At 39.1% G+C, this 27,272-nt stretch overlaps 1 protein-coding gene and 1 pseudogene across 3 annotated transcripts in view; one reads left to right on the forward strand and one right to left on the reverse strand.

Annotated features, from left to right (window-relative positions):
- The window catches only part of LOC129403315 (uncharacterized), a 637,601-nt pseudogene that overhangs the window by 372,403 nt on the left and 237,926 nt on the right, over positions 1–27,272 (forward strand).
- Positions 1–27,272, reverse strand: part of AKAP6 (A-kinase anchoring protein 6) — a 520,466-nt gene that overhangs the window by 292,789 nt on the left and 200,405 nt on the right. For all 3 annotated transcript variants that reach the window (XM_055130131.1, XM_055130130.1, XM_004612112.2), the window contains 2 exons: positions 14,917–15,168; positions 2,088–3,842 (listed from right to left, as the gene is read on the reverse strand). In XM_055130131.1, the coding sequence (XP_054986106.1) occupies positions 2,088–3,842; positions 14,917–15,168 (2,007 nt within the window). The remainder of the gene's footprint in view (positions 1–2,087; positions 3,843–14,916; positions 15,169–27,272) is intronic.

Here is a 27,272-nt window from a genome sequence, read left to right on the forward strand (position 1 = left end):
AATACAACACAGCAAAAATAATTCTTAGACCCTAAGATCAAAATTATGTTTTACAGAAGAATCCAGACCGGCGGGCACCACAACGCCGGAGAATTCTCTGGACCCTAGACTGAGCGGATAACACCAGGGTGCCCTAGATGGAGCAGGTGCAGTCTCCCCGCCTTCTCCAGATGAAATCACAGTGACTATGAGCTTCTACAAACATGGCTCCAGTATGTGGGGGACCAGGAAAAACACATTTAGGAATGGCTCCTCAGCCCCTTACCAGCCATGATCCCAGAGGCACACAGACCAATCTCAGAATGCAGCGGCTGTTAGCAGAAATGTTCCTGGACTGTAAACTAAGCTATGGCCCCATGCCGCCCCAGGCAGAGAAGGGTTTTTGTCCCTCGGGCTTTTCCCCTTCAGGGAAGCATAGCAACTGCCACCTTTCCGAGCTAATTGGACAGAGAGGTAGGAGCTTGCAGTGATGGGGCACACAGGAAATCTTGGAACCAGTCTTGCTCCCCGCTCAGACAAGACCCCGAGCAGCTGCCCACAAACAGCTCTTCAGGTCCTGAACGGACATGATCCCAGAGGCACACAAACCAATCCCGGAATGCAGCAGCTGCTGGCAGAAACACCTCTGGACTTAATTACTAAAATACCAAAATTCCAAAACCACGTGGCCGCTATTGCGACATGATATGCTCTTCATTATTAGCAATAGAAAGCAAATTATCCAATGATGCCTTTTTGGCAGTTCTGATTGTTGGGGGAAATTCCAAATAATAATAGTGGGTTTTCTGTCGAAAACTGAATGCAATCAAAGTAAAGAGAGAGTAAAGTGAAGATCATCTGCCACACGGGCAAGGTGGGGGGTGGGGTGATGGGAGGGGGGGCACACTGGGGTTCTTGGTGGTGGAACATGTGCCCTGGTGAAGGGATGGGTGTTTGATCATTGTATGACTGGGACTTAAAACTGAAAGCTTTGTAATTGTTCTTACGGTGATTCAATAAAAAATAAAATATGTTTTACAGAAGAGATTGGAAAATAATGTGGAAAAGAGAAGTAAAGGGGGTCAACTTGACAGGGATGAATTGTGCTGGAACTTGAGTAGTTGAGCATGGTGTGGAAATCACACTTATCAAGGTGTGAAGCTATGTTCCTGAACTTGCTATTACTGAAAATTCAGAATGAATATATAAGCAATTTTATTTTTTTATACAGGCAATTTTAAATAAAGGTTAAGATACATACAAAAGATTAACTCCCTGTCTCAGAGACCACTTATTATTTTCAGAGGTACAAAGCATATGATTATTAGCCAGGAATCTAAAGGCTGAGAAAGACTGGAGGAAAACACAAATTTCAAAAAATCTAGGAACATCTGTTCTTTTCTACAGCAAGTTAATACTAAAACAAGTAGTGAGTTTGTATTATAATGAGAATCAATATAAAAACAGTGAAGGCACAATATTCTTATTTCTAAGAAAATGATGTAAGGGCCACTACTGTTCTACTGTATTTTACATTCCATTCGAAGGGTGGCCCACAGCTCATCAGGATCCATGTTTGTTCTGAACTATGTCACTGTCATTGTCACCCCATTGCTCATCAATTTGCTCGAGCGGGCACCAGTAACATCTCCATCGTGAGACTTCTTATTACTGTTTTTGGCATATCGAATATGCCACAGGTAGCTTGCCAGGCTCTGCCATGTGGGCGAGATACTCTTGGTAGCTTGCGGGCTCTCTGAGAAGAGTGGAGGAATCAAACCCGGGTCGGCCACGTGCAAGGCAAACACCCTACCCACTGCACTATAGCTCCCGTCCGGTCTGTGGTCTGAACTATATAAACAAAATCTGTACAGGGTAAGGCATCAAGTCAATTCCTTAACAAGGTCAGTTCCTTTGCTGCATACTCTGTCATGGTATAGTGATCACTATAATTGTTCTTGCATTTCTTTGGGGAATTCAGTTATGTTTATCAAAGACAAAAAAATAAAAACATTCTGCTACAAAGTACAAAAAAGCTGACTTTTCCCCAGCATTACTTTCACCTTTCACAATTTTTGTAAGAAATCATGTTAATAAGAGTGCCTTACCTCTATCTTTTCCCATATGGCTTCATAGTTGTCTTGGTGCTGAATATCTTGCATCAGTTTCTGAATTAAAGCAGATTTTGCAGCAGAATGGCTCTCGCTTTTCTCAGCAGATGATGGTCTCTCTGACCTCTGATCTATGTATTTTTTCAGGCCAGAGAGAGATGTAGATGACTCCTCATCGGAAAGGAGGTCGCTCAGGGGCCCAGATTCAGCGCTCTCTCCCAGGGAAGAGGCGATGTCACTGGATGAGCTTGGCGACACCCTGCCTAGTCTAGTGTGCTTCTTCTTGACGTGGTATACTGGATAAATCTCAGAATCAGAGTTCATTTCCGAGAGTTCCCAGTCATCAATATTCTGAATGATTTCTCCTCTGGGTTTCTGAGGCAGGAGCTTTGTTAGGTTTTCCAACTTCAAGGCTAACACTTCTGTCTGCCTAAGGTGAGAGGGGAGTGCTAGGTATTCGTCAGAGCCATACCAGGCTTCTACGACTGGACCATTCCTGGAGACATGATTTGGGGAAGTGGAATTATTTTTCTTGTTTTTGTGTTTTGAAAGAAGGGGGACTGGAGATATGATGTCTGAGCCAGCAGAGAATTCACTGCTTTGAGTTAAAAGAGGCGAATTGGATGTTTCTGAGTGCACTGGCAATTTGGAATTCCAGCTTCTCTGACTACCTGGCTCAAGTGAGGATGTGGAAGCAGAATCTGTGTCTATGGTCTTGCTGGGCCCCACAGGAATTCCATTAGGTACGATTGGGTGTCCCACATTTTCTGCTTGCTTGCCTGAATCAGTTCCTTGCTTACGCATTTGGCAGGAAGGGGCCTCTTGTGATTTCTTATGGGACTTTTTAAGTCGGGGTTTCTCTTTATGACAGTCATTAAGCCTTCCCAAGCTGGAAGAGATTTCTTTAATGTGACTTTTGACAGTGTTTTCAAGATTTCCAGCCCCTACCTGGTGCAAACACTCAAGTGACTGACTGGCAGCTGAAGGGCTGCTGGGGTAGGAAGACTGCAATATCAGGCAGAGTTTGGATCTGTCAGGGGGGTCCACCAGGGAAGGGGTGCTTCTGCTCATCGCAGGCTTGAGATCAGCCATCTGCTTCTTCCCTATAGTGCCTTTCAGATCTTTCATCAGTGTTTTCTCTTTAAGGAAAAGCCCTCTTTTGGGCAACGTGGGCTGTGTGGGAGAATCCTCATTATAATCAGAGCAATCTCTGATGGTTCGCTTGGGGGTTGCATTTTCACCAGGAAGAATTTGTTGGTTCTTTGGCCCAAGCTGGGAGGAGGAATTGGATTCTTGCTTCAAAGTCTCTGAAGATGGTTGAGCAGCATTTGTCGGCACTTCCCCAGACGATGACGTGGCTGGTCTTGAGCCTGACTCTTCCTCCACTGTGCAAGCCTTGTTTTCTTTATGTCCCTCTTTGCTGTCTGCTGAACGAGACTTGGAGGACATGTCCTCAACAAGTGCTTCACTGGAGCTGGAGGGAATGGGGTCAGTAGATCCAGCAAGTAACCCGACACTTCTGATAAGCTCAGGGAACTCCTTTTCCATCTCACTGTAGCTCCAAGACTCAAAGGGTTTGGTTTTCACCTGGTTAGAGGTCATATCACCCAGACCACCAAGCAAGTCCTCACTTGGGCTATAGTCAGACAGTTCAAAAGCAGTAATACCACAGTCTAGAGACAAGTAGTTTTGAGAGCACTTGATGGTTAGTTGACCTGAATCATCCACTTCCGTTAGTGAATCAAGTCGACCCTGTAACAGACAATGGCAATAGTTTCAGTATATGCAACATCCATTACACTCAGCCGCTACTCAAGTGAAATCTCAACAAGAAGTCACTCCAGAGGGCAGAAATGCAGAAGCTTCGATTGCTTCTGGTTTCACATGCAGAAAAGCATATTTTAACCTGCTTATCATATTGCTGTAGATAATCTTCTATTCTTCATTTTTTAAGAATTATTTTTTAATAGTGGACCTAGAGACAGTAGAAATGGTCAAGGTCAAGCCCAAGATATCAATTTATACCTTAAATTTGTATTTGAAAAAAATTATTATTTATTTAATAGTTATTTCCTCTGCAATGCCTTAATTCATAATGTTTCTACAAACAAGGCAGTGTAGGAGTACAATCTCCATGTCTGCCAATTTTACTTATACCTATCATTGCAGCACCTACCAGAGTGCTAGCTCATAGTAGATGCTCAATCAATATTCTTTATATAAAAGTTATGCTACATTGACATGTAAGATATGCATCCATAAATTACAGTAAGATGACCTGCTGAGTTTACAAACACATAAAAGAAATAGTTCAAAGATTAGTTTCTATTTGTATCCACCATTTTGAAATTGAGTTAATCCTGGAGAAAATTAATGCATCTAAATGTTATCTGATCCCCAATCCTTCCTAAGCATGCATTTCTCTTCCATCCCTGCTCCGGTCTGTATATAGTAGACATCAAGTGACTTGTCATTTACAAATGTCATTTATACATGTAGATAGTCTGGATTTATTTAAATTCTCCTGTGCTGGAAAACTGCATTACAAGTAAATATGTAAAGTTTTTTCTCTTTAATGATATGATTAAGGTTCTGTCTCTGTCTCTTTACCAATGCGGTTTTTTTTATATCACACTATAAATGGAGAGAATTTGTACTGATGACTATCTACCTTGACTAGACTTTCATGCCTTCTAAGACATAGAATAACCTGGTCTAATTGAATTAGTTAGGAGATGAAAAATAAAGTGCCATTATATCCCCAAACTTACATTTTTCTGAAGGAGGAACAAATGAGCAGACTTACTTCTAGAGTAGACTCTTTGAAATAATAAGAGTCTTAGACACTTTCAAAATCAACTGAAAACTCGGAAGTCAAAAAAAACGCAATGAATGAGTTAAGTCATTGCAAATTATACTATTTGCAATTAGAAAGTAATAGTGAAAATTCCCAGTTTAAATGCTGGCTGTGTTTCAGGAAAAATGTTACGTGACTGGTTTATGCTTCTTTACCAAAATAACTGAAAATATAGGTAAGTTCAAAGCAATGCTCAAATTGGGATTTAAATTGCTAACTGACTAAAATTTGCATTATCTTCTACTAATATATAAGATACAGCACACAATTTCTTAAGTGAGTCTAAATAAATTCTAAACATTTCTATAAAAAGTGGATGAAACAAGACTATTTACATAGAAATTAGACCCCAAAAGTATCTATCACTTGCCCTGACAGGCAGGAACCACTATAATGTTTGGCTCCAATGATGGAGGTGGTGAGTGGGTGGGGAAGGGGCTGGTCACAGAACCTTATAACCAGGGCTATTGTCTTGTTTGAAATTCACAGGTCTTAATACATAAATGGATGAATAGATGACATGAAAATACATCTCAAGTAATAGAGCATGACTGCCCTTTTAAACTTTATCTGTAGGGATCAATAATCATCCCTTTCAGAAATAAAACACCACAATCAGAAACATATGCTTCAAAGAGAGCCTTATTCTGCCTGCTAAGTAGATTTTCTCAGAGTATGGAAGATTGTCATTGAGAGCAGCTATTTTAGATTTAGGCCACACTTTGGTGCTCAGGAACTACTCCAATCTTTGTGTCCCATGGTCACTCTTGGTGGTATTTGGGATACCATGCAGTGCCAGGTCATATTTGGGGGACTGAACCAGAGATAGCTGAATATTGACAAATACCTTACTTCCTAGACTACCCTGGCCCCATGCTACTTTTTTTCCAATGGGCGGGGTAAGAGGAGAGAGGAGCTTACCCAGAAGTGCTTATGGATTACTCATGATGCTCAGGAATCACTCCTGGCAGTGCTCTAGGGGCCGTATGGGGATCCAGGGATTGAACCTGGGTTGGCTGCATGCAAGGCTAGTGACCCACCAGCTCTACTATCTCTCTGGCCCCACAGTCCTTTTTTTTTTCTTCTTTTTTGGGTCACACCCAGCGATGCACAGGGATTACTCCTGGCTCTGCACTCAGGAATTACTCCTGGCGGTGCTCAGGGGACCATATGGGATGCTGGGATTCGAACCCTGGTTGGCTGCGTGCAAGGCAAACGCCCTACCCGCTGTGCTATCGCTCCAGCCCCCGGCCCCACAGTCCCTTTTACTGTGTAAAAATACCTCCTGAAGAATGTAACAACCATACTCTGCCACAGAACATATGCATTTCATACTCTCAAGACCAAGTGACAAGCATCTACCTATACATATTTGTTTATCCCAGCTGACTATATTAAAGAACTTTCTTCAAAAGCAGCTTTCTAGATTCTGCCACACAGAAGAAATTTTAAAGAAAGAGCTCTGAAGTTTCTCAGCACAAATAATTCCATTTCTTAAAATATTGCTTACTGACATTAATTTTTAAGCCCCATCATATTCTTCTGAACCATTTCCCAGACAGTTTTCTAATGCATTTGAATGAAAAAGTCTCCAGTGAGCTAATCATCAGAGAGATGCAGATCAAAACAACTTTGAGATACCACCTCACACCACAGAGACTAGCACACATCCAAAAGAACAAAAGCAACCGCTGTTGGAGAGGATGTGGGGAGAAAGGGACCCTTCTTCACTGCTGGTGGGAATGCCGACTGGTTCAGCCCTTCTGGAAAACAATATGGACGACTCTCAAAAAATTAGATATTGAATTCCCATTTGACCCAGCAATACCACTGCTGGGAATATATCCCAGAGAGGCAAAAAAGTACAATCGAAATGGCATCTGCACATGTATGTTCATCGCAGCACTGTTTACAATAGCCAGAATCTGGAAAAAACCCGAATGCCCCAGAACGGATGACTGGTTGAGGAAACTTTGGTACATCTATACAATGGAATACTATGCAGCTGTTAGAAAAAAGGAGGTCAAGAATTTTGTAGTCAAGTGGATGGGCATGAAAAGTTTCATGCTGAGTGAAATGAGTCAGAAGGAGAGAGACAGACATAGAAAGATTGCACTCATCTATGGTATATAGAATAACAGAGTGGGAGACTAACACCCAAGAACTGTAGAAATAAGTACCAGGAGGTTCACTCCATGGCTTCGAGGCTGGCCTCACGTTCCGGGGAAAGGTCAACTCAGAGAAGCGATCACCAACTACATTGTAGTCGAAGGCCATGTGGGGGAAGGGAGTTGCGGGCTGAATGAGGGCTAGAGACTGAGCACAGCGGCCACTCAACACCTTTATTGCAAACCACAACAGCTAATTAGAGAGAGAAAACAGAAGGGAATGCCTTGCCACAGTGGCAGGGTGGGGTGGGGGGGAGATGGGATTGGGGAGGGTGGGAGGGACACTGGGTTTACGGGTGGTGGAGAACGGGCACTGGTGAAGGGATGGGTTCCAAACTTTGTATGAGGGAAGTATAAGCACAAAAGTGTATAAATCTGTAACTGTACCCTCACGGTGATTCTCTAATTAAAAATAAATAAATTAAAAAAAAAAATAAAAAAAAAATAAAATAAAATAAAATAAAAAGTCTCCAGTGAGCTAAAGGAAGTGCACGTGGTTCTTATTGCCCTTTACTTCTGAGATCACATTTAATTGTGCAGTGCATTTAACTATAGCACGGCTGCCTAGCCAAGTCTCCACTCAAACAGACCTTCACTTAAGACATTATTAAGCAGTTTCTCAATTCAAAGTTACATTTTATGGAGGTGACCATTTATTGACTTTATTTCTGGATACTTTATTTACTTTATCTTCATCCATAATTGAATGAATTAAAGCTCAAATTCAAAAATGCCTTTCTATATCTTTATAACAATACACTTGCAACCAACTGAATGAGATTTATAACACTAAATTATAACAATAATATTAACATAACTAATGGATTTGAAAAGCTGCTTGGTAAAATATAGCAAGGTGATATCAGAGTCCACTCCTATTTCAGGGTCAGTTTTGTGTACTAATTTATAGCTGTTGTTGAAAAAGAGTTGGAAATAGAGTTTCATGGTTTTAGTTCTGGGTGAAAAATGTGCTTGTCTCTCCCCCATACTTTTATTGCATGTATGGTGTATACTTAAGTTTCAGTTACTGGCATCCAAATTCATGAACCTGTACCAGGATGCCACCATCCCCCAGATTCCTCTGAACTCATGGACTCTTTCATGCTCAGCTTCCTTTTAGCTCTATCATGTTCCATTCTATGATTCTGTACACATTCTAGAGAGGAGCAGTGAATTGAGAGGAACAAATGACATGTATTTTGTATATTTAAAAAAGTACACAAAATATTTTCCAAAATTTAGAAAACATTATAGCTTAGGTAACATGTTCCAAAAAAAAATGAGATAATAACTCTTAAGAATTTACTTTTCATAGGCTGAAATGATAAATCCAAGAATTATCTTCATGATTAAAGCCAGTGTACCAACTTAAAGTGATCTATCCTTCTTTCTACCTAAATTAGTGATTATCTGAGTTATTTACTTCAAATCATCAGATGTTTATAGACAGCAGTACAATCTCAGTGCTGTGGGAGACACAAAGATGCTTAGATAGTGCTGCAAGCACCCCAGTTTTCAAACCCAGCAATTCCTATGTCATAATCGAATCCAGACCTCCACAGCACTGTGTGCTCTGGTAGAACACACTAACCACAAAGTGGTATTCAGGAACACATTTTCTGGAAGGACCAACACAGTCCCACAGAGAGAATGAGTAAAATGGTTACCACACTGTGGTCCGATTCATAATCATTTGCCATTGTACTCATATTAAGAGTTATCACTACCTGTATGACTTTATTTGTCTTGACTTCAGTCCTCTTATTTGAAGATAAATAAATACCTGCCCTGCCAACTTCCTAGAACTATTAAAGGATTTTTTTTAAAAAAGACCTAGAAGATGATTTCTAATATGTATTATTTGTCATTGAGGGCTTAAAGGCTTACACATAAAAAGAAGAACAACAAATGTTTAGGGAAGGTAGGGCAGGTTGGCAGGAAGGGAGGGAGGGAGACAGGAATGGAGAAGAGAGAAAAATAACTGATATTATAAAAAACTGGAAACTTTTGTTTGATTTCTACTACACATTGACTTAAGCTTTCTTAGCGTCTTCTCATCTATAAAATTGAACTAATATGTCCTTCACCCTACTTACTTAATGAAACAATAAAAGCTTTCTACAGTATCTTTATAGAAAAAACTAGTATAATACACTTTTTACACATATTGAGCTTTGCCTTATGTTTCATTTGTTAGTTTTTAGTTTTGCTTCAGTAAGTCTTTTGCCAATTTGTTTATAAAACATGACTGGATCCATATTTAAATAAAACTTTGTCTTTATACAATTCACCTAAATTTAAAATATATTAGCAAATAATTCTTCTAATTATTAATTTTATTATATAAAAGTATTTTTTAGTATTTTACTTTATAAACTTATTATTGATCTATAATTTTATGGCATTTAAGGAGATTAGCTATATGCATCTATGTATTTATAGTCTTTTCTCTATGTTGGATAAAAAAGAAGCATAGTAAGGGAACAACAAATGTACAAAATCATTGAATTGAAAATTTTGTCTTACATGGGAGTGTAGTAAGGGGTGCTTGGGACTGGTGAAGGAAGCAGGCTCTCTGGAGATGGGTCTGGTATTGGAATTATGCAGGCATGAAAAACATTATTAACTGTATTGTAAATTCCAGTACCTCAATAATGGTTAACAAATAAATAACAAATAAAATTTAAGTATCTTATTTTTCAAGGACCAAAAGACAAATAACTTTGCATTGTCTTAAATTTTAAGCTTATTTTTCAGAATTATAATGAAACTCAACCAACGTCCCAAAAGAGAAAAATTAATCTCATTTCACTGGAAGGGCATCTGCTGTTCTAGTTTATCAGTATGTCTTATATTATTTTCCACTTCATTTTACTAGCCTTTCACAGACTATCTACTGATAAAGTTGAAAAAATATACTAATTCCCTTCTTGTTTTCTACAATTCTGGAATTCTGGCAGAAACAAAAGCAAACCAATTTTTGAAATCCTCTCACAGAGTCACAGTAGCACAAACAAATAAAATCAGAAATCTGCAACTTTAGTAAGAATGAAAATGAAAAGTTTTGATTCACAGAAAAAACATCCACAGACATATGACGGAGAATCCACTACCTCTTTGCCTTTTGTAGAACATATTCTTGCATTTCTGTTATAGAACTGAAGACTGACCATAAATTTGAAAATGCACTAAAATGCTTTCCCTGTCACATCTGTAAACAATGGTTGAGCTCATATATGAGAAACACAATGGATACTAAGCAGTATATACTTGAAACAGTTGTGCCAAAAGTGGTTAACAACAGATTATCAGCCTCAGTGGCTTCTTTTCATTTCCTCATTTCAAATAAATGAAGAAAGTTCACAAAACTGCACCAGACACACAGTCTATCAAACAACAACAACCATGATTACAATAAGGCGTAGAGCACTGCTCTATCCCCAGATACATTATAAAAGAGTTGATCGACAACTGTTTGCTGAACAAATTAATGAAACTATTAACTAAATAGGCTTTAGTAGTCAAAGATATCTAGTGCCCTTTTTTGTAAAGGAATTGGACATAGGAGATGACTAATTAGTGCTGAATACCAGGCAGACCAGCAGTCTGGAGAAACAATAAAAGCATGTGTAGACTTGGGGATGCAGATAGTATCTAAAGAAAGATCGCTGCTAAGTTTAGACAAGCTGTCCCCATGTTTGATCTTCACATCATTAGCAAATACCTCATAGATATCAGTCTTAGGGCACTGTTGCTTAGTTTAAGATTTTTCATGATCTATCACTGTCACAAGAATATCAAATAAGAACCCTTTTGGGATCAAACTTAGAATGAAACATCTAATCACTAACAGTGTTCTAACTAGTAGCATACCTGCATATTCCTTGTGTAGATTTCAAAAGGAACCTGCCCAAAACTCTCTAACCTTCCTCATAGCCACGATAAAAGAGAGCACTAAATGAAAACAAAGACCGAGTGAAAGCAGTAAAACTAAGCTTAATGGAGTCCCACATGCTTCAGAGCCACAGCAAAAGGATTATCATCCTGAAAACAGTTATCAACAACAATCAATAAACATTAATCATGTATTAGAATAGGCACATATTTTTGTGTTGTTGAAAATGTTGAACCAATAAAATATTAACAAACTGAGGAACTCATTATGGCTTTTTTTAATGCAAAATCTGGAAACAACCCTAGTTGAAAAGTTGAAAAAAAAGTTGAAAGAAACTATTATATATATAATATACATACAATATATATCAAACATACAAAATATACATAGGGCTGAAGCAATAGCACAGCGGGTAGGATGTTTGCCTTGCATGTGGTTGACCCAGGTTCGATTCCTCTGTCCCTCTCAGAGAGCCCATCAAGCTCCCCATGGCGTATTCAATATGCCAAAAACAATAACAATAAATCTCACAATGGAGACATTACTGGTGCCTGCTCGAGCAAATTGATGAACATCGGGAGGACAGTGCTACAGAGCTACAATATATATCATGTATACCATCATCATCATCATCATCTTCATCATCATCCCCTTGATTGTCGAATTTCTCGAGCGGTCTCAGTAATGTCTCCATTCGTCTAAACCCTGAGATTTTAGAAGCCTCACTATACTCATCCTTCCAACGATGCCAATGCCATACTGGAGGCTCTTTCAGGGTCAGGGGAATGAGACCCAGCTTGTTACTGGTTTTGGCATATTAATACACATAAGGCTCTCCCATGTGGGCAGGAAACTCCCAGTAGTTTGCCAGGTTCTCCCAGAGGGAGAAGGAGGCTATAAGATGTCTTCTGGGAGCTTGCTTTTAAGTCTCTGGATGCTAGCCATTGACAGGATATATATATCCATGTGGAGATATATATATGATATAGATATATATCATGTATATATATCATGATATATGACATATATATCATGTATATATATGTATATGAAATAATGCTCAGCTATAAGATGGAATTTGCTGCTACAAATGAAACCAGCAGGTATCATGCTGAGTTATGTCAGCCAGAAAGAGAGGGACATACAGAATGATTTCACTCACATGTAGGATATAAAGAAACATAGTAAGAAAATAATATGACCAAAGGCAACAGGACCAGAGATAGTCTACCGGACTGAGCATACCATGATGGCAGTCAAGAGAGTGGAGGTGAGGGATATGAGGGGGACCTTAAGACAATGGTGGATGGAAATGGACATTCTGGTTGAAGGCATGGTGCTGAATATTCTATGCATAAAACACTATCATGAACAGTGTTGTAAGTCATGGTGTTGCAGGTAAATAAAAATTTTAAATAGAGAATAAATAATGTTAGATATTTTTATCAGTGCCTTATAAACTTGTGGAATATGTAATTATTATAAAACCAAGAGTAGAGCACTAAATTGTGTGTCAAGACACTGTCACTGTCACTGTCACTGTCATCCCATTACTCATCGATTTGCTCGAGCGGGCACCAGTAACATCTCCATTGTGAAACTTGTTGTTACTGTTTTGGGCATATATAATATGCCACGGATAACTTGCCAGGCTCTGCTGTGCAGGCGGGATACTCTCAGTAGCTTGCTGGGCTCTCCAAGAGGGGCGGGCGGAAGAATCAAACCCGAATTGGCTAAGTGTAAGGCAAACGCCCTACCTGCATTGCTATCACTCCAGCCCGAGGCAAGGTATTTTTTACATATACACACAGAGACATTCTATGTATCTGTGGCATCTACAAACACATGCACAGAGTCCCTGTTTAACTAGCACAGTGCTTTGGGCTGTAGATAATAAGTTTGATTTGAGAACAGGAGAATTCATTTGAATTCACACTGATAGTATCTTCAGGTTGTGTGGAAGGCTTGATGGCAAAGGTGCCTGTCTTGCAAGCAAGTTTGCAAGAATATGCAGGTTTGATTGATTCACACTGTTGCCCGTATTAAAATCCCTGTGGCTCTGCCGTCTGGCACCTCTGATTCACAACAGACTGTATGATCCTCTGTGCACAAGCATTTGTGTGCAAGCACCACAATGAAAAGGTGGAGCCTTCAGGGAACATCTCAACTAAAGAAATGTGTGGGCACTATGTCCAGGAATTCAACCAGTGCACCAATGTGTGAACACTGCAATGATCCCCACTGAGCACTGCACCCAAAATGTCAGTATGCACCACAAATAGTCACATCACAAATAGTGTGTCCCTCCCCGTGTGTGCAAGCACTGAATTAAAAAGAGTGCAGGGGCCGGAGCGATAGCACAGCGGGTAGGGCGTTTGCCTTGCACGTGGCCGACCCGGGTTCGATCCCCGGCATCCCATATGGTCCCCCAAGCACTGCCAAGAGTAATTCCTGAGTGCAAAGCCAGGAGTAACCCCTGAGCATCGCTGGGTGTGACCCAAAAAGCAAAAAAAAAAAAAAAAAGAGTGTAGCCCTCTATGAGCACTACAGCCGAGTGTGTGAGCACCACAGCCCAGCTACCCACATTGTTGACGCTGAACATTGCAGCAACAGCAAAGGGATTGGATATACAAATAGCAGAACAAATTTACAGAATCCATTCTTTTCTTTTTAATTTCTGGGCACACCCTATGAGACTTGGGAGTTCATGCTTAGGGAACCATGGTGACACCAGGAAGGGACCCAGGGCTCCTGAGTGCAATTCAAACTCTGCAGTTTTCTCAGCCAACCCTGCAAACCACTACAGAAATCATACATAACATATCCAATAGTATGACAACAAACTGTTTAATCTACTACTGATGGGCACAAAACCATCTCAATATATTAACTGTATACATTTCTAAAGTCCATTTAACTCACCAAATTTATACCATTTTTTAAAAGCTAATCGTGAACCTAATTGTGGCAATTCCCTGAGCAAACTCTTCTGTTGTCCTCATACTACAGTTCAAGTGTCTTGTTTATTAAACATGGTGTTCATCTTCATTATCTTAACTCTGTTTATCATTAGTTTATTTATTTATTTTGGGTTTAGGGCCATACTTGGTGTTACCGGTGCCTACTCCTGGCTCTTTCCTTAGGGACCATGCCTGGAGGGAATTGGAGCATCACAGGGGTACCAAGATTTAAACCCGGGCTGACCACATGTAAGGTAAGCACTCTACCCATTGTACTCCCCCTTCAGCCACAGTCTACCATTAATTTAAAGCCCACTTCCTGAACCCTTGGAATTTTTGCTCCATCCAGCTATCAGTAGCTCTCTGAGCCTTTCATTCTCTCTCATACTGTTGCATCACTGGTCACAGTACTCTTTGTTATGACCTACCAGTATATTGCAACTTCTCCTTTGGCCCTCAGGTTAGGCTCGCTTCTGCGAAGTTTTCCCTACCTGAAGTAGATGCCATTCCTTTGTCCTTCAGTCAACCATACAGACATCACAGCCTGGTCTCAAAATCTGCTCTTGTCTCCATCTGGCCCTACACTCCAAGCACCTTGAAGGGAAAGACCCTGTTTTAACTTCTATGACATATTGCCACCAAGGGTCTGGCACAAAGCATATGTTCAGTAAGTAGTCATCCTCATATAACTGAACGGAGAACAGGAGCCCAGGTAACACCAACAACTACAGGTGGTAGCAGGGAAAACTACCAGGAGTGAGTAAACCATGGCCTAAAACTTTATTCATATTAGAAGTGCCCTCTGATCATTCTTCTTAGGTCCAAAACCTGGCTCAGGACCTGTTCACTTCCTTTCAAAGAACTCCAAGCTCACCTCTCTGAACTGAAACATTGTCAAATGCTCACACTTAATAAGACATTACCTGGTTCTAAAGGAAATACCCACCTCATTTGTCTCTTCAGAAAACGCTTGCAAGATGTCTGTCTGCCTGGTGTAGTTGCCATTGGCGTCCTGCAGGCCTTGCAGAATGCGCTCCCGCAGAACCAGCACTGAGACTCGGAGCTGGTGCCAGAGGAGCTGCACTGCATGGATGTCCACTATCACATTGACAGAGTAGGACAGCAGCTTCAGGGAGAACTCAGTTTCCAGGAGAGCATGGATCTGCTCAACGTGGTCTGAAATATCTTCACAAATGTCCTACAGGAAAGAAAAATACAATAGCTGAGGGCTACTTTCCCCTGGGGAGGCGGCATCAATGAAAAACGACTCCTTCACCTGACACCCATTCCCACGCATATTTCCTTTGTATTTTCCTTTCATACTGAAGGCTGGTGACATAATATAGGGATTAAGGTGCTTGTCTTGCAAGCTGCTGAGTTGGTTTGGTCCCTGGCACCACATGGTCCCCAGAATGACCCCCAAGCATCACCAAGTATGATCTCAACTGCCACCCCTACAGCCCCAACCCCCTTCCCTTCTGAAATCAAATCTCAGATAGATAGCTACATGCCATATTCTAGGCAATGTGACCTCAGTACACACTTGCAAGCTGATCTTTTTCTAACTCACAAAAATCATACTCTATCTTCTTTTGTTCGCTTGAATTGGAAGTAAAGTCATGGTGAAAAGTCAGTCTCCCAAATCTGCTCTGTTCCCTCTTTAGTTACTATTTGTTTAGGATCCTGGCTGGTGACCCAGTAGTTCTCTAAAATGTTAGTCACTTCCAGTGAACGAACACACAACACACAACACACAACACTTCAGGGTAGAAGCATGGCCAGACACCTAGCATGCAGGAAGACATGCTTAGAGGATGTGTTTCACAGGAACTCCTGACCGTTCTCAATGAGTCTTGCAGTGCTGACTGAAAACAGAGATTCTCACTCTCTCATATAGATGCTTTTGGTTATCATAATGAATATCTAAATTTCAATCTCACCTTAAAAACAGAATTACTCTAAATTAGCAAAGCTCCCAAAGGATGAAGAAAGATAGCATAGAGTATTTTTTTTTTTGCATAGAGTATTTTTTCTTAGATCCAGACACTAAGTAAAAATACTTCTTCATCAGTTTCCATTTCTCCACACATACTACTAGGTAAACAAATCTAGTTTCTAGCAGATTCCATGTCCTTGTGCATTCCCGAAGTTCCACTGCATTGTCAGAGACAGGAAGTATGAAATAAGCAGTCATCAATGGCAATATCTGGTTGGGCAATTTAAATTCACTAAACACCAAAATGGTGTAGAGTTCAGCTAATAGTGTCCAGTTACACATTTTTAGTTACACACCAGTGATTTTTTAAACAGAGTTTTGATGCTGACTTTCATTAAGGATAAAATTTTAGGTAGCATTTGAGTTCTGAGCGCAAGCATGAGGAGTACCAAAACAATTGTTCTATGCTAGAAATCAACCCTCTCATTTCATATAATTTAATTATGTGTTCTCAAATTCAACCTTTGTTTAACAATGTTGAATGATATGCCAAAAACTCTATTCAAGAATGATGTAAAGTTGTGCTGAATCCTGGAGATTAATATAGCACTGTAGCACTGTCATCCTGTTGTTCATCGATTTGCTCAAGCAGACACCAGTAATGTCTCCATTTGTGAGACTTGTTGTTACTGTTTTTGGCATATCAAATATGCCACGGAGAGCTTGCCAGGCTCTGCCGTGCGGGCAGGATACTCTCGGTAGCTTGCTGGGCTCTCTGAGAGGGACAGAGATTAATAATAATTGTGTTGTCTTTATAAATGAAATAATATTGGTACTTGAAATTAAGAATAGGTCATGTGATACAAACTGGTGAGTGTATCTTAAGAAAGATAAAAAATCAAACTCACTGTTCCAGGGATGTAGCACAGTAGTAGAGCTCTTGCCTTGATTGTGTGAGACCTCGTGTTTGATTTCTAGCATCATACCAAAAAATGGAATATTAAACAAAAGAAATTTTGGAATTCCAAATAGGTAAAGTTCTTCCAAAGATGGCTCCTGAGCACAAGTGGTCTCACAGAGATGTGGGGCAAAAGTTAGTGTCCGACTAGCAAGTACGTGAGAACCACCTCTACCACCACAGCCACATAAGCTGGTCTCTGCTGTCCTCCAATAGGAAAGGCCTCGAACTGCTACCATCAGATGTTGCAGAATTCCCCTGATCGCAGTTGATAGCTCCAAGGAGCACTGACTCCATTTATCTCATACCTCTTATCTAAGACTTTGGCATGCCTTGTAGGCTCTGCCCTTAAGATGCTCATTTCTGTGTAGCAACATGTTCCCTGGGGAAGACCCATCCTACTGCTGACCTCTTCCAAATTCTTTGTTTTGTCCAACTATTTTTTTCCCATTCTGCTGTAAACATTCTCAACTTCATGGAGTGCTTCAGATACTTCCTGGTGTTACAAAACCTGATTCTGACCAAGGATGCCTCTTTCCCCAGGGCCGTGCCCTCAAAAGGAGACTACTCATTTCCCAGCCCTCATCTGATAGATGAGCAAAGAGCTAGAGCAGGAGGGGCTGGGTCCACTCTCTTAATTTTTCCACTTCTCTTCAGACTCTGATCTCTCTCAGGAGGCCCTACTGTTTGCTAAACGTTCCTGCCTTTCACACACATTGCTGTCTCAGCTCTCTACACTAAAGAAATCTGGTTCACAGTTTTCTTCTCTATACCATGCACATCATTATCTTAAATAATCTCAATAGTGATATTAATGAACCAACCAACTTCTGACTCCAAATTTTCCTTATTCCACAACTCCTATGAGCTTCACAGCTATTCCAGTGGGGTCATTCTCTGCCAGTTCTGGTGAATCATGTCATCACACAGTATGTGAAACAAGGCCATAAAGTCTTCTAATGCCACTGACCTCTTTTTGTCTGATATTTTTTACTGTTATTCTTTTTATTTTTTTGGTTTTGGGGGTCACACCCGGCAATGCACAGGGGTTATTCCTGGCTCATGCACTCAGGAATCACTCCTGGAGGTGCTTGGGGGACCATATGGGATGCTGGGAATGGAACCCAGGTCGGGCCGCGTGCAAGGCAAATGCCCTACCCACTGTACTATTGCTCCAACCCCTTTTACTGTTATTCTATTGTGACTCATGTTCATCAGTGTCCTCCAGGCCACCAGTCTCTCCACCCTTTACTCTCATCCACAACCTTTCCACACACAGGATTCATTTCCACCATTTCCTCAACAGTATTCTCAATGTCTGTTCTCACACCTGATTCATAACTCATATTTTTTAGTGTCTGTATATGTGAAAAAAACTGAAAATAGAACTATCATGCACTGTAGCACCACCATCCCATTGTTCTTCGATTTGCTTTAGTGGACACCAGTAACGTCTCCATTGTGAGACTTGTTACTGTTTTTGGCATATCGAATATGCCATGGGTAGCTTGCCAGACTCTGCCATGCTGGCAGGATAATCTCGGTAGCTTGTTGGGCTCTCCAAGAGGGGCAGAGGAATCAAACCCGGGTTGGCTACGTGCAAGGCTGACCCTACCTGCTGTGCTATCGCACCAGCCCAGAACTATCATATGATCTAATAGTCACACTCCTTGGTATCTAAGCCAAGAACACAATCACTCTAATTCAAAAAGACATGTGTATACCACATTCTATCTACAATAGCCAAGATCTGAAAACAACTCAAGTGATCAGAAATATATGAGGTTAAAGAAAGTGAGGCATATATGCACAATGGCATATTACTGAGTTATAAGGAATTATGAAATCTTGCATTTTGCTACATATGAACAGAACTCGAAGATACCATATAAGTGAAATAAGTAAAAAGAATAAATATCAATACCTGACTGTCTTGCTTATATGTTATATACATATAAATAAACAAGTCAAAGGAACAGATAATGGCAAATGAAAATAAACTCATAGACTGATAACAGAACTGAGATTATAAGTGATTGGAAGTGAGGAGGAAGGAAAAAGGTAATGTGAGGTGGAAAAGGGCACAAAAGATTGGACCTAGTGAGAACAGGAAAGGGAACTGGTGCTTTGGTGGCTAGTGCAGTGCAGCAGAATTGTACATCTGGGTTTGGGGGGTGGGGGAGTGGAGAGAGTGTACAGAGTGTAGGGCTCTTCCCTTCTATGTGGCCATCCTGGTTTCATCTGCAGCACCACATATAGCCTCCTGAGCACTGCCAGGAAGATCTTTGAGCACATAGCCAGGATGACCCCTGAGCACCACTGGGTGTCTCCCCCTCCCCACAAAAAAGAATTATGGCACCATATAAGCTCATTAATGGTCATGATCCAGAGACTCATAAATAAAATCTCTTGAAAGAAAGCAACAGAGAGCAACATGACTCAGAAATGCCTCTGAACCCTGTGCCAGGCTATCTCATCCAGAGCAACCTGGAGGGGGGTAGGTGAGTTCCTCTCCCCACCCCAACAGAGCCCTGGCAGACAAAGACCTCCAGAATTTAATTGCCACCATGCTCAGGGCCAATCTCCACAGGCTCAGGTGAGCCTCATCCATGAGTGAATCTGCTGAAAAATCTAGATATGCAAGACTTGTGACTGATCTCCAGGCTCGCAAGGAGTTAGGAATGGCAACCTCCCCTCATCTTCCTGTGCTTCCAATAACCTGGCAGTAATGCCCAGGAACTGCTTCTGGAGCCATAGAAGCTCATTAGCAACCATGATCCAGAGATTCATAAATCGATCCCTCAGAAGAGAGAAACACAGAGTGATGTGCTGCAGAGCCTCCGAACTCCAAAGTTACCATCCCATTAAAAAAAAAATTAATTACCCTAAGCTATATAACTGTATTTAAAATTTTAGAATTCCTGGATCATACAGCCACAAATTTACGGCTGCACAACATCTCATACTCAACACCACTGATGTACCAAGAGTAACACATCACATTTCATGGAGTGAAAAGTAGAAAGCAACCAATCTTGGGGAGAAAAAAAGCAAACATGGCTCAACCTTTAACAGCATGTTAGTAATCTCTTATAAAAGGGCTTAATGGCTCCAAGGTGACATACAACAATCTTCACACACTTTACTCCAAGGGAACTTTTTTGGATCATTTTTAGCAGATTACTCATAACAAACAATACAAAATAAGTTATTTAGGTCCTGCTTTAGGGGCAGGGCTTGGGATTCAGGATGGAAACATTCAAAATATGGTGGTGTAAAGGTGTGATGGTAGTAAGATTGGTGTTGAAATAGTAAATGTAATAAATTATTGTGAGCAACTTTATAAAATAAAATAATTTTTTAAAAAGAACATACATCATAAATATTTGAGAATTAGAAAAGTTTAAATTCTTTATTATTGGAAAATAATGGAACTATTTATTGTACTGTTACTATTGCATTTATTCTATTTCTTTGAACTTTTTTTTTTGCTTTTTGAGTCACACCTGGCGATGCACAGGGGTTACTCATGGCTCTGCACTCAGGAATTGCCCCCTGCAATGCTCAGGGGACCATATGGGATGCTGGGAATCAAACCGGGGTCGCCCAAGAGCAAGGCAAACGCCCTACCCGCTGTGCAATCGCTCCAGCCCTCTTTGAACATTTTAGTCAACAACTCTTCTGGTTCTTTTATTCTGCAGAGCACACATAAACAACCACAAATATGCAAATATTTCAAATGAATCATCTAAACAACTGTTATAATCAATTATCCTATTTAGATAAGATAATTCCCTACTCGTTTCATTATTGATTAAAGTTTAATTCCTATGCATTATCTTTTTTAAAATTAATTTTTATTAAAAACAACACGGAAAGAATTATACACCTAGGGGAAGTGATAGTAGGCTTAGCACTTGTATACACAATGGACCTATCTCCAGCACCACATATGGGCCCCTAGAACACCCAGGAGTTATTCTTGTGCACAGAACTAAGAATAATCCCTAAGAACTCTTGGTTATAGCCTGCCCAAAACAATAAAATTGTCCATCTAAAAGAAAACATTAACACTATTGTAAACCATATTAACTCAATAATAGTTTTTAAAACACTTCAACTTTATTATTCATTAAGAAAGTGCAAATAACACAACAAAATGCCAACTGTATACGTATTAGAATGGCTAGAATTAAAAATTATTGACAATACCAATATGGATCTTCAGAGAAACAGCCCAGCTCTACAACATCATGAAAAGAACATGATACCACTAAATCGTCTCATATAGAAGGGTTCAGGCTGAGAACTTTGAGGCCTTCTCAAATGGGTATAGGCTGATTCCCTTTTCTGCCTGAGGCCCAGCAACACCCAGTCACATCAAACACCCTCCAGCATAGAAATGGCCCACCTCATTCTATAAAGTAGTTGTCAGACGTTCTTCAAATTAGATCACACTTCTTTCTTGGTGGTGGAATATGTGCACTGGTGAAGGGATGGGTGTTCGAGCATTGTATAACTGAGACTTAAGCCTGAAAGTTTTGTAACTCTCCACATGGTGATTCAATAAAATAAATAAATAAATAAATAAAACCAACAAAATACTGAAAAAAACCCATATATTTGGATAAACAAAATAAAAGCTATAAAAATTAAAAATTAAAAAAAATTAGACCACAATTCTGAGTATTTATCCTAAGTGAAAACTTCATTACACACAGAAATGAATAGCTCTTCTCTTAATCACTAAGATTTTAGTCTTTCAGTAGATAAATTGATAAATAAGTGATATACCCATATAATATACAACAATTTGAGAAATAACAAGTGATAATGTGGTGACTTTTATCAATTTCAAGTAGCTATATTCTGTAAAACTATATCTGCCATGACATTCTCAAAAAATAAAGTTATAGTGATAAAAAAGATCAATTGTTGCATGATATTATTAACAGACTTTAAATTAATATCATGAAATGTTTCTGGGTAATCAAACTGTTTTGTATACTGATTGTGGTGGTAGTTACAGATATATATCTGTGGGTAGAACTTTGTAGCTATATACATCAAGAAAGGAAAGCCAATTTTATTATATAATAGTTTAGAATAATAAAAAACCACAGTATCTTAGTTAAAATGTATATAAAATTCATTTGGAAACAAACATTATCTTCAAATTCTTGAAAATTACAAGTAGCTCAGCTCCTAAGATCTTAGTTCTGCAATAATCAGCTCTAATTCTAAACCTTCCACATTATTTTCAAGTATAAAAGAAAATTTGCCTAATCTGGAGTTTGGCTCACAGAAAATTGAAAAAAAAATGACAGTGGTTAGCAATATATTCTCAAAATTATATAAGATTTCCCCTACAGACATTGCTGTAATAATATGGAAAAGTGATACTCTCCATTTTCCTGATTAAGTCAGAGTTCAGTAGCCCTTGTGGCATTCACAATTACAGCATTCAGTACAATGAACATGTAATGCTGCCAACTGCCCACTTCACTCAACTTTCCAAAGACCATGTGGTCTCAAAATGTAGCTTCTGCCACATGTCATTAGCAAAGAAACCTATGTTTACTGCAGTTGCTGATACAAACACTGGCATGGCCAAAGACTTTACAAGGGAACTCTAGCTAGTTGAATTGGTGTTTTTTTTTCTTTAAATTTACATACATTCCTATTTGAGAGAGATGTTTCTTTACTTAGCTTTTCAGCTGTAATTTACGAACAAACATAATTTTGCTGTGCTAACAGTCATGTTTTAAACAAAATTTCCTTTAAGAATATTTTGTTTTTTAAAAAGTATTTTATTGAGATTCTATGGTTTAGAATATTATAATGGTTTCTCATGTACATGAGTTCAAAACCATACCCATCACCAGTGTGCCTCGCTCCTCCCCCAGAGAACCCCAAAGCCTTTCCCTTTTAAGCTCTCCCACCACCACTCAATCGTGTAGATTAGTTCTCCTTTTATTGTGCCTTTGGCCCTTTGTTTCTATCTTGATGTGTATCTTTAAGTCCCACATCTGAGAGAGATCTCTCTCAGAGATACCATAACTACCTCTTTCCTTCTGACCCTTCTGACTGACTTTACTAGGCATGATACACCTTCTTTAGAAAAAGAGGAGAGGCCCTTTTTCTTCCCTAGAGAAACTTGTTCTCTTTAAAACGCGTATATCCCTCTCTCTCTCTCCCCTCACACCTCTCTAAATTTCTTTCAAGAAAAACTATTTTGCTTTAAAAAATAGGAAAAAAATGGTGAGATGATATTCTCATCTAATGCATGCATTATGTACTTTAAGATGCAAACCAAGAGCACACGAGTTACATTTTAGAAAAGAAAAATTACAGGTATATTATTTGTCATAAAGCTAGCAACTTTATGAAAAAAAATAACAAAACCAACAAACTAAAAAACACCTTTTGTAGAGTATCACTGTCATTTTCAGTTGATTATAAAAACTATAGTGTATTCAAAAAAGATTAAAAGTGTTATACCAAAGGTTTAAAAAAATGTTTTTAGGTCTTTTAAGTGTATTTGCCTATCTTTTGTTTATTTCCTAGCCTATGACATTCGTCAGTGAAAACAAGCTCTGAGATGTCAACAGCTGAGGAAAGCTAACAGAGGTGGTGAGGTCTGGACACCAGAATAGACTTAGGGATAATGACTGAATGATTCTGACACTAGTGGTGGGTGTGTTATAGTGGCATTGGAAGCAAAGAACACGAATATAAAAACTATTGATATCAAGATATCACAATTAAAATTTTTGACCAAAAAAAGTGTATTTTCCAGAGGAATGAAAAATAGGCGGTTAATCTATTTAAGGTAAAATTAAAATACCCCATCATAGGAACATATCTTTTGTTGACTATTAGGTTATGCTGATGTAATTCATAAAGAAAAGTCAAGGTAAATGCTGATGTAATTCATAAAGAAAAGTCAAGGTAAATGCCTATTCTTTCCTTTTCTTTACCCAGATTTCATAATAATGAATTGGTTGTCATATTTTAAAGGTAACCAATCATTTGGTTTACTTAATGTCATTACATCTTTATGCACTTAAATGTACTTGATGAGTTTTTATTTGTTACCATTTTAAGTTTAGTTTTTACTGGAGCAACTTTAGTTTACAAGAATGCAAATATTTATGTTTTAGGGGTCAAATGTCACCACATCTTGCTGCCACCAAAGTTCCAATATCCCTCCACGTCAGTTTACTGAACACCTGCAGTTCACTTCTCATATCCACCCCCAACTTAGTAATCTCAACTCTGTGGACAGTGTCTACCAGTTTGTATTCATAAAACATCATATTTTCCCTTACTTTATTCATATGCTACATATGACTGAGATTCCCCCGGTATTTGTCTTTCTCCTTCTGACTTAATTCATCTGCGATGATGCCCTTCCATTTCCTACACATTGCGGCAAAAGGAAGACTGCATCTTCTGAAAGCTGAGTAGTTTTCCATTGTGGATATATGCCACCTCTTCTTTATCCACTCATTTGTATTAGGACACTCAGATTGCTTCCATATCTTGGCTACTGTACATTGCAATTCTTCACATTACTGAAGCTCAACTTACTCATCTTTAACCAGTAGGATCCCCTTCAATTTGAAAGCTTTCTTGCGCATCTCGACTATTTCCAAACATTGATTCTTTCAATTTTCTAAGAAGCCTTGAGATTATCTTTCATATAGAAAAAAAATTTCATCCAGATTTGTCACTCGGGAAACAGGAATGCTGATTACTACTGAGTAACAGCAATCAATTTTTTCTAGGGTTTTTTAATTAACAGAAAATATGTCTAAAAATTAAAAAGTTCATCACTGCCATTTTCCATTCAAATTCATGACTGCTGGGATTTTTTGCTAACACCTTCCATATAGTATCTGTCTCTTCTTTCTTCCAAACGAAGACTCCTGATTTTCCAAAACACAGCATGTAATAATATTAGAAAATCAAATAATTATACATTTGTTTTGTCTGCCATTCTATGCATGATATTTCCATAATAACAAAACTAACATTAATATTCCCCTAATACTATGACTACTAATGTAGGCACTGAAGTAAATAATTTGGGCATGCATTCATAAGATAGTTGGTCAAGATAGCTCCTGCCCAGAAGAGAGTGGGGTTACCCTTGGTTTGTCTGAGTCTTTGAGAGAAGAAAGTTCACTTTGGCACACTTCCTATTACATAGTTTGCCCATTTTGAGAGTTTGTAAGTTTATTATCTTTCTCATCCTTTAAAGGCATAGTTTGGGTGATGTCTCAACAAAAATATGCCAATGAGCCCCATGACTCCTAAAGGGAGGGAAAGTTTTTGGGTTTCCAGAGGCAAACCCTGAGAACAGTCCTTCTCAGCACAGCTTCCCTGCCCTTGAAGATGTCAAAGAACCTGAAACAGGATGAAAAAGCTCAGTGAAAGGAGTAATCAAAAAACACTAAAGAACGTCCTTGCACATATCAGATGTACATTCAAAGGACTGGACATGCCAAAGTACTTGTTATTTTTCTTTCTATTTTAAGAACCAACAAAGTATAGTGTGTCTTATTAGTTTAAGACTAGCCAATGATGAAGATGAATCTTCTCTTCAAGCAATGATCTGTGAAGATCTCTTTATTTACAGCCTCACATATAGCAAAAGTTATGCCATCTTCATATTTGCTTTGCTTGGAGGTCTGTGTTCTTTCTATTTCTACGATGTTTGACTTCCTTAGAAAATTCCTATGTGGCAAGGCTACATCTCTCTATTTTGTCTAAGTACTACATACAAATAGGCTCATGCAGAAGCTTGAACATGTTCATTAGAAAGAACAATTAATCATCAAGTGTTCCTTCAGTCACTCTACACCAGGATGAATCTCAGAAAAACAGAGTAGAGTTATTGTCCATGGTGTATACTGGATATCTGTGTCCCAACAAACTCCTGAGTTCATTTCCTCATCTAAAACAATAGCACTAGATGGATGGATCTTACTCTCAAGGTCAGGACCTTCTTTTGTTTTCTTTTTCTTTTATTTTGTGTACCCCTCCCAGAATTTACAGCCTGTGTTTTCGTTATTCAGATGCTTCATTGTATACTTGCTAAATGACTGTTTCCTACTAGTAGTGGAATGAGCACTAGACCCAAGAAAAATCAGAAGACTTGAGTTCCAGTACTGAGCATCTCTCTGATCCTCCCCCAAGCTGTAAAATAATCATGCAGATTCGTGCCTCTTGACTAAAGGAAAAGATGTTTTAATTTGTTTGTCTCATTCAGAAAGACTGCCCAAGTTCGATTCTCACTCCAAGGATTATGCCCTCAGGAATTCCTTTGGTGGTATTTCCATTAGTAATCATGCTAAGTCTAGGCTTTAAGTCATGGACTCTTCAATTTCATACCTTCCCAAACACACATAGGTGCACTCTCTCCCTCTCTCTTCTTCTCTCTCTTTCTCTCTCTCTCTCTCTCTCTCACACACACACACACATACACACAAACACACACAAAATGCATATACACACTCTTAAATATAAAGAATATTCAAATATAAGGTACATCTTAAATATAATGCACATTTCCATCTGCCTTACATATATACTATTCTCTTCATCTCAATAACTTATATTTTTATTTTCTAAATACCTATAAATACCTTTTAGCAATTTATATTTGTTTACCTGAAATAGAAATCTTTAAGTAATTCTCTTAAAATCTGGGGACATTTCAGGTTACAAATGGTCTTAAAAATTACGCATAAATGCTATCTCTTCACCTACTCATGTATTTATCTTCATAATGGGATAAAAGTTTAGGGGATGAAAATCTTATTTGAGATTTCACTGCTGCTGACTCATGGCATGGCCTTGAGCAGGTCCTTCTTTGTCTTTGATGCACTGTCAGTATATTTAGATCACTAAGACCATGGCACAGCTTCTAAGGATGTGCTTCTCTGTCTTCCTCTCCCACATACATTTCCACAGCAACTAGCTTCACTGTTGTTTGTATTTAAACACCTACAGCCTGCCCACTGGGAGTTAGCATTACAGACAAAAGTTTTTAGATCTCACATCTGAGAGCCTGGAACAGGAAATGAAAGCTAAAGGATCAGAGCCCTGTGATGCACTAATTTTAGGATGCACAATGAAGACCCTGTGAGAAATTCTGAAGTCAATGCCACCCTTTCATGTAGGCCAGCTGGAAAATGAAGATAATCAAAAAACCTCTGAAAAGTTCCTGTTGCCTTGTGGTAATTTCACTTTTAAGACAATGATAGATTTACCTACTAAGATGCTATTTCACAGTTGTTTATACTGCTGAATACTCCAAACAACCAAAAGATTAAAAGAGAAGACATTTTTAACATGGTGATGTGTTCCATGAACAAAAAAAAAAAAACCTCAAATGCTA

This window comes from Sorex araneus, chromosome 3 (assembly GCF_027595985.1).
Source record: "Sorex araneus isolate mSorAra2 chromosome 3, mSorAra2.pri, whole genome shotgun sequence".
NCBI classification, from domain to species: domain Eukaryota; kingdom Metazoa; phylum Chordata; class Mammalia; order Eulipotyphla; family Soricidae; genus Sorex; species Sorex araneus.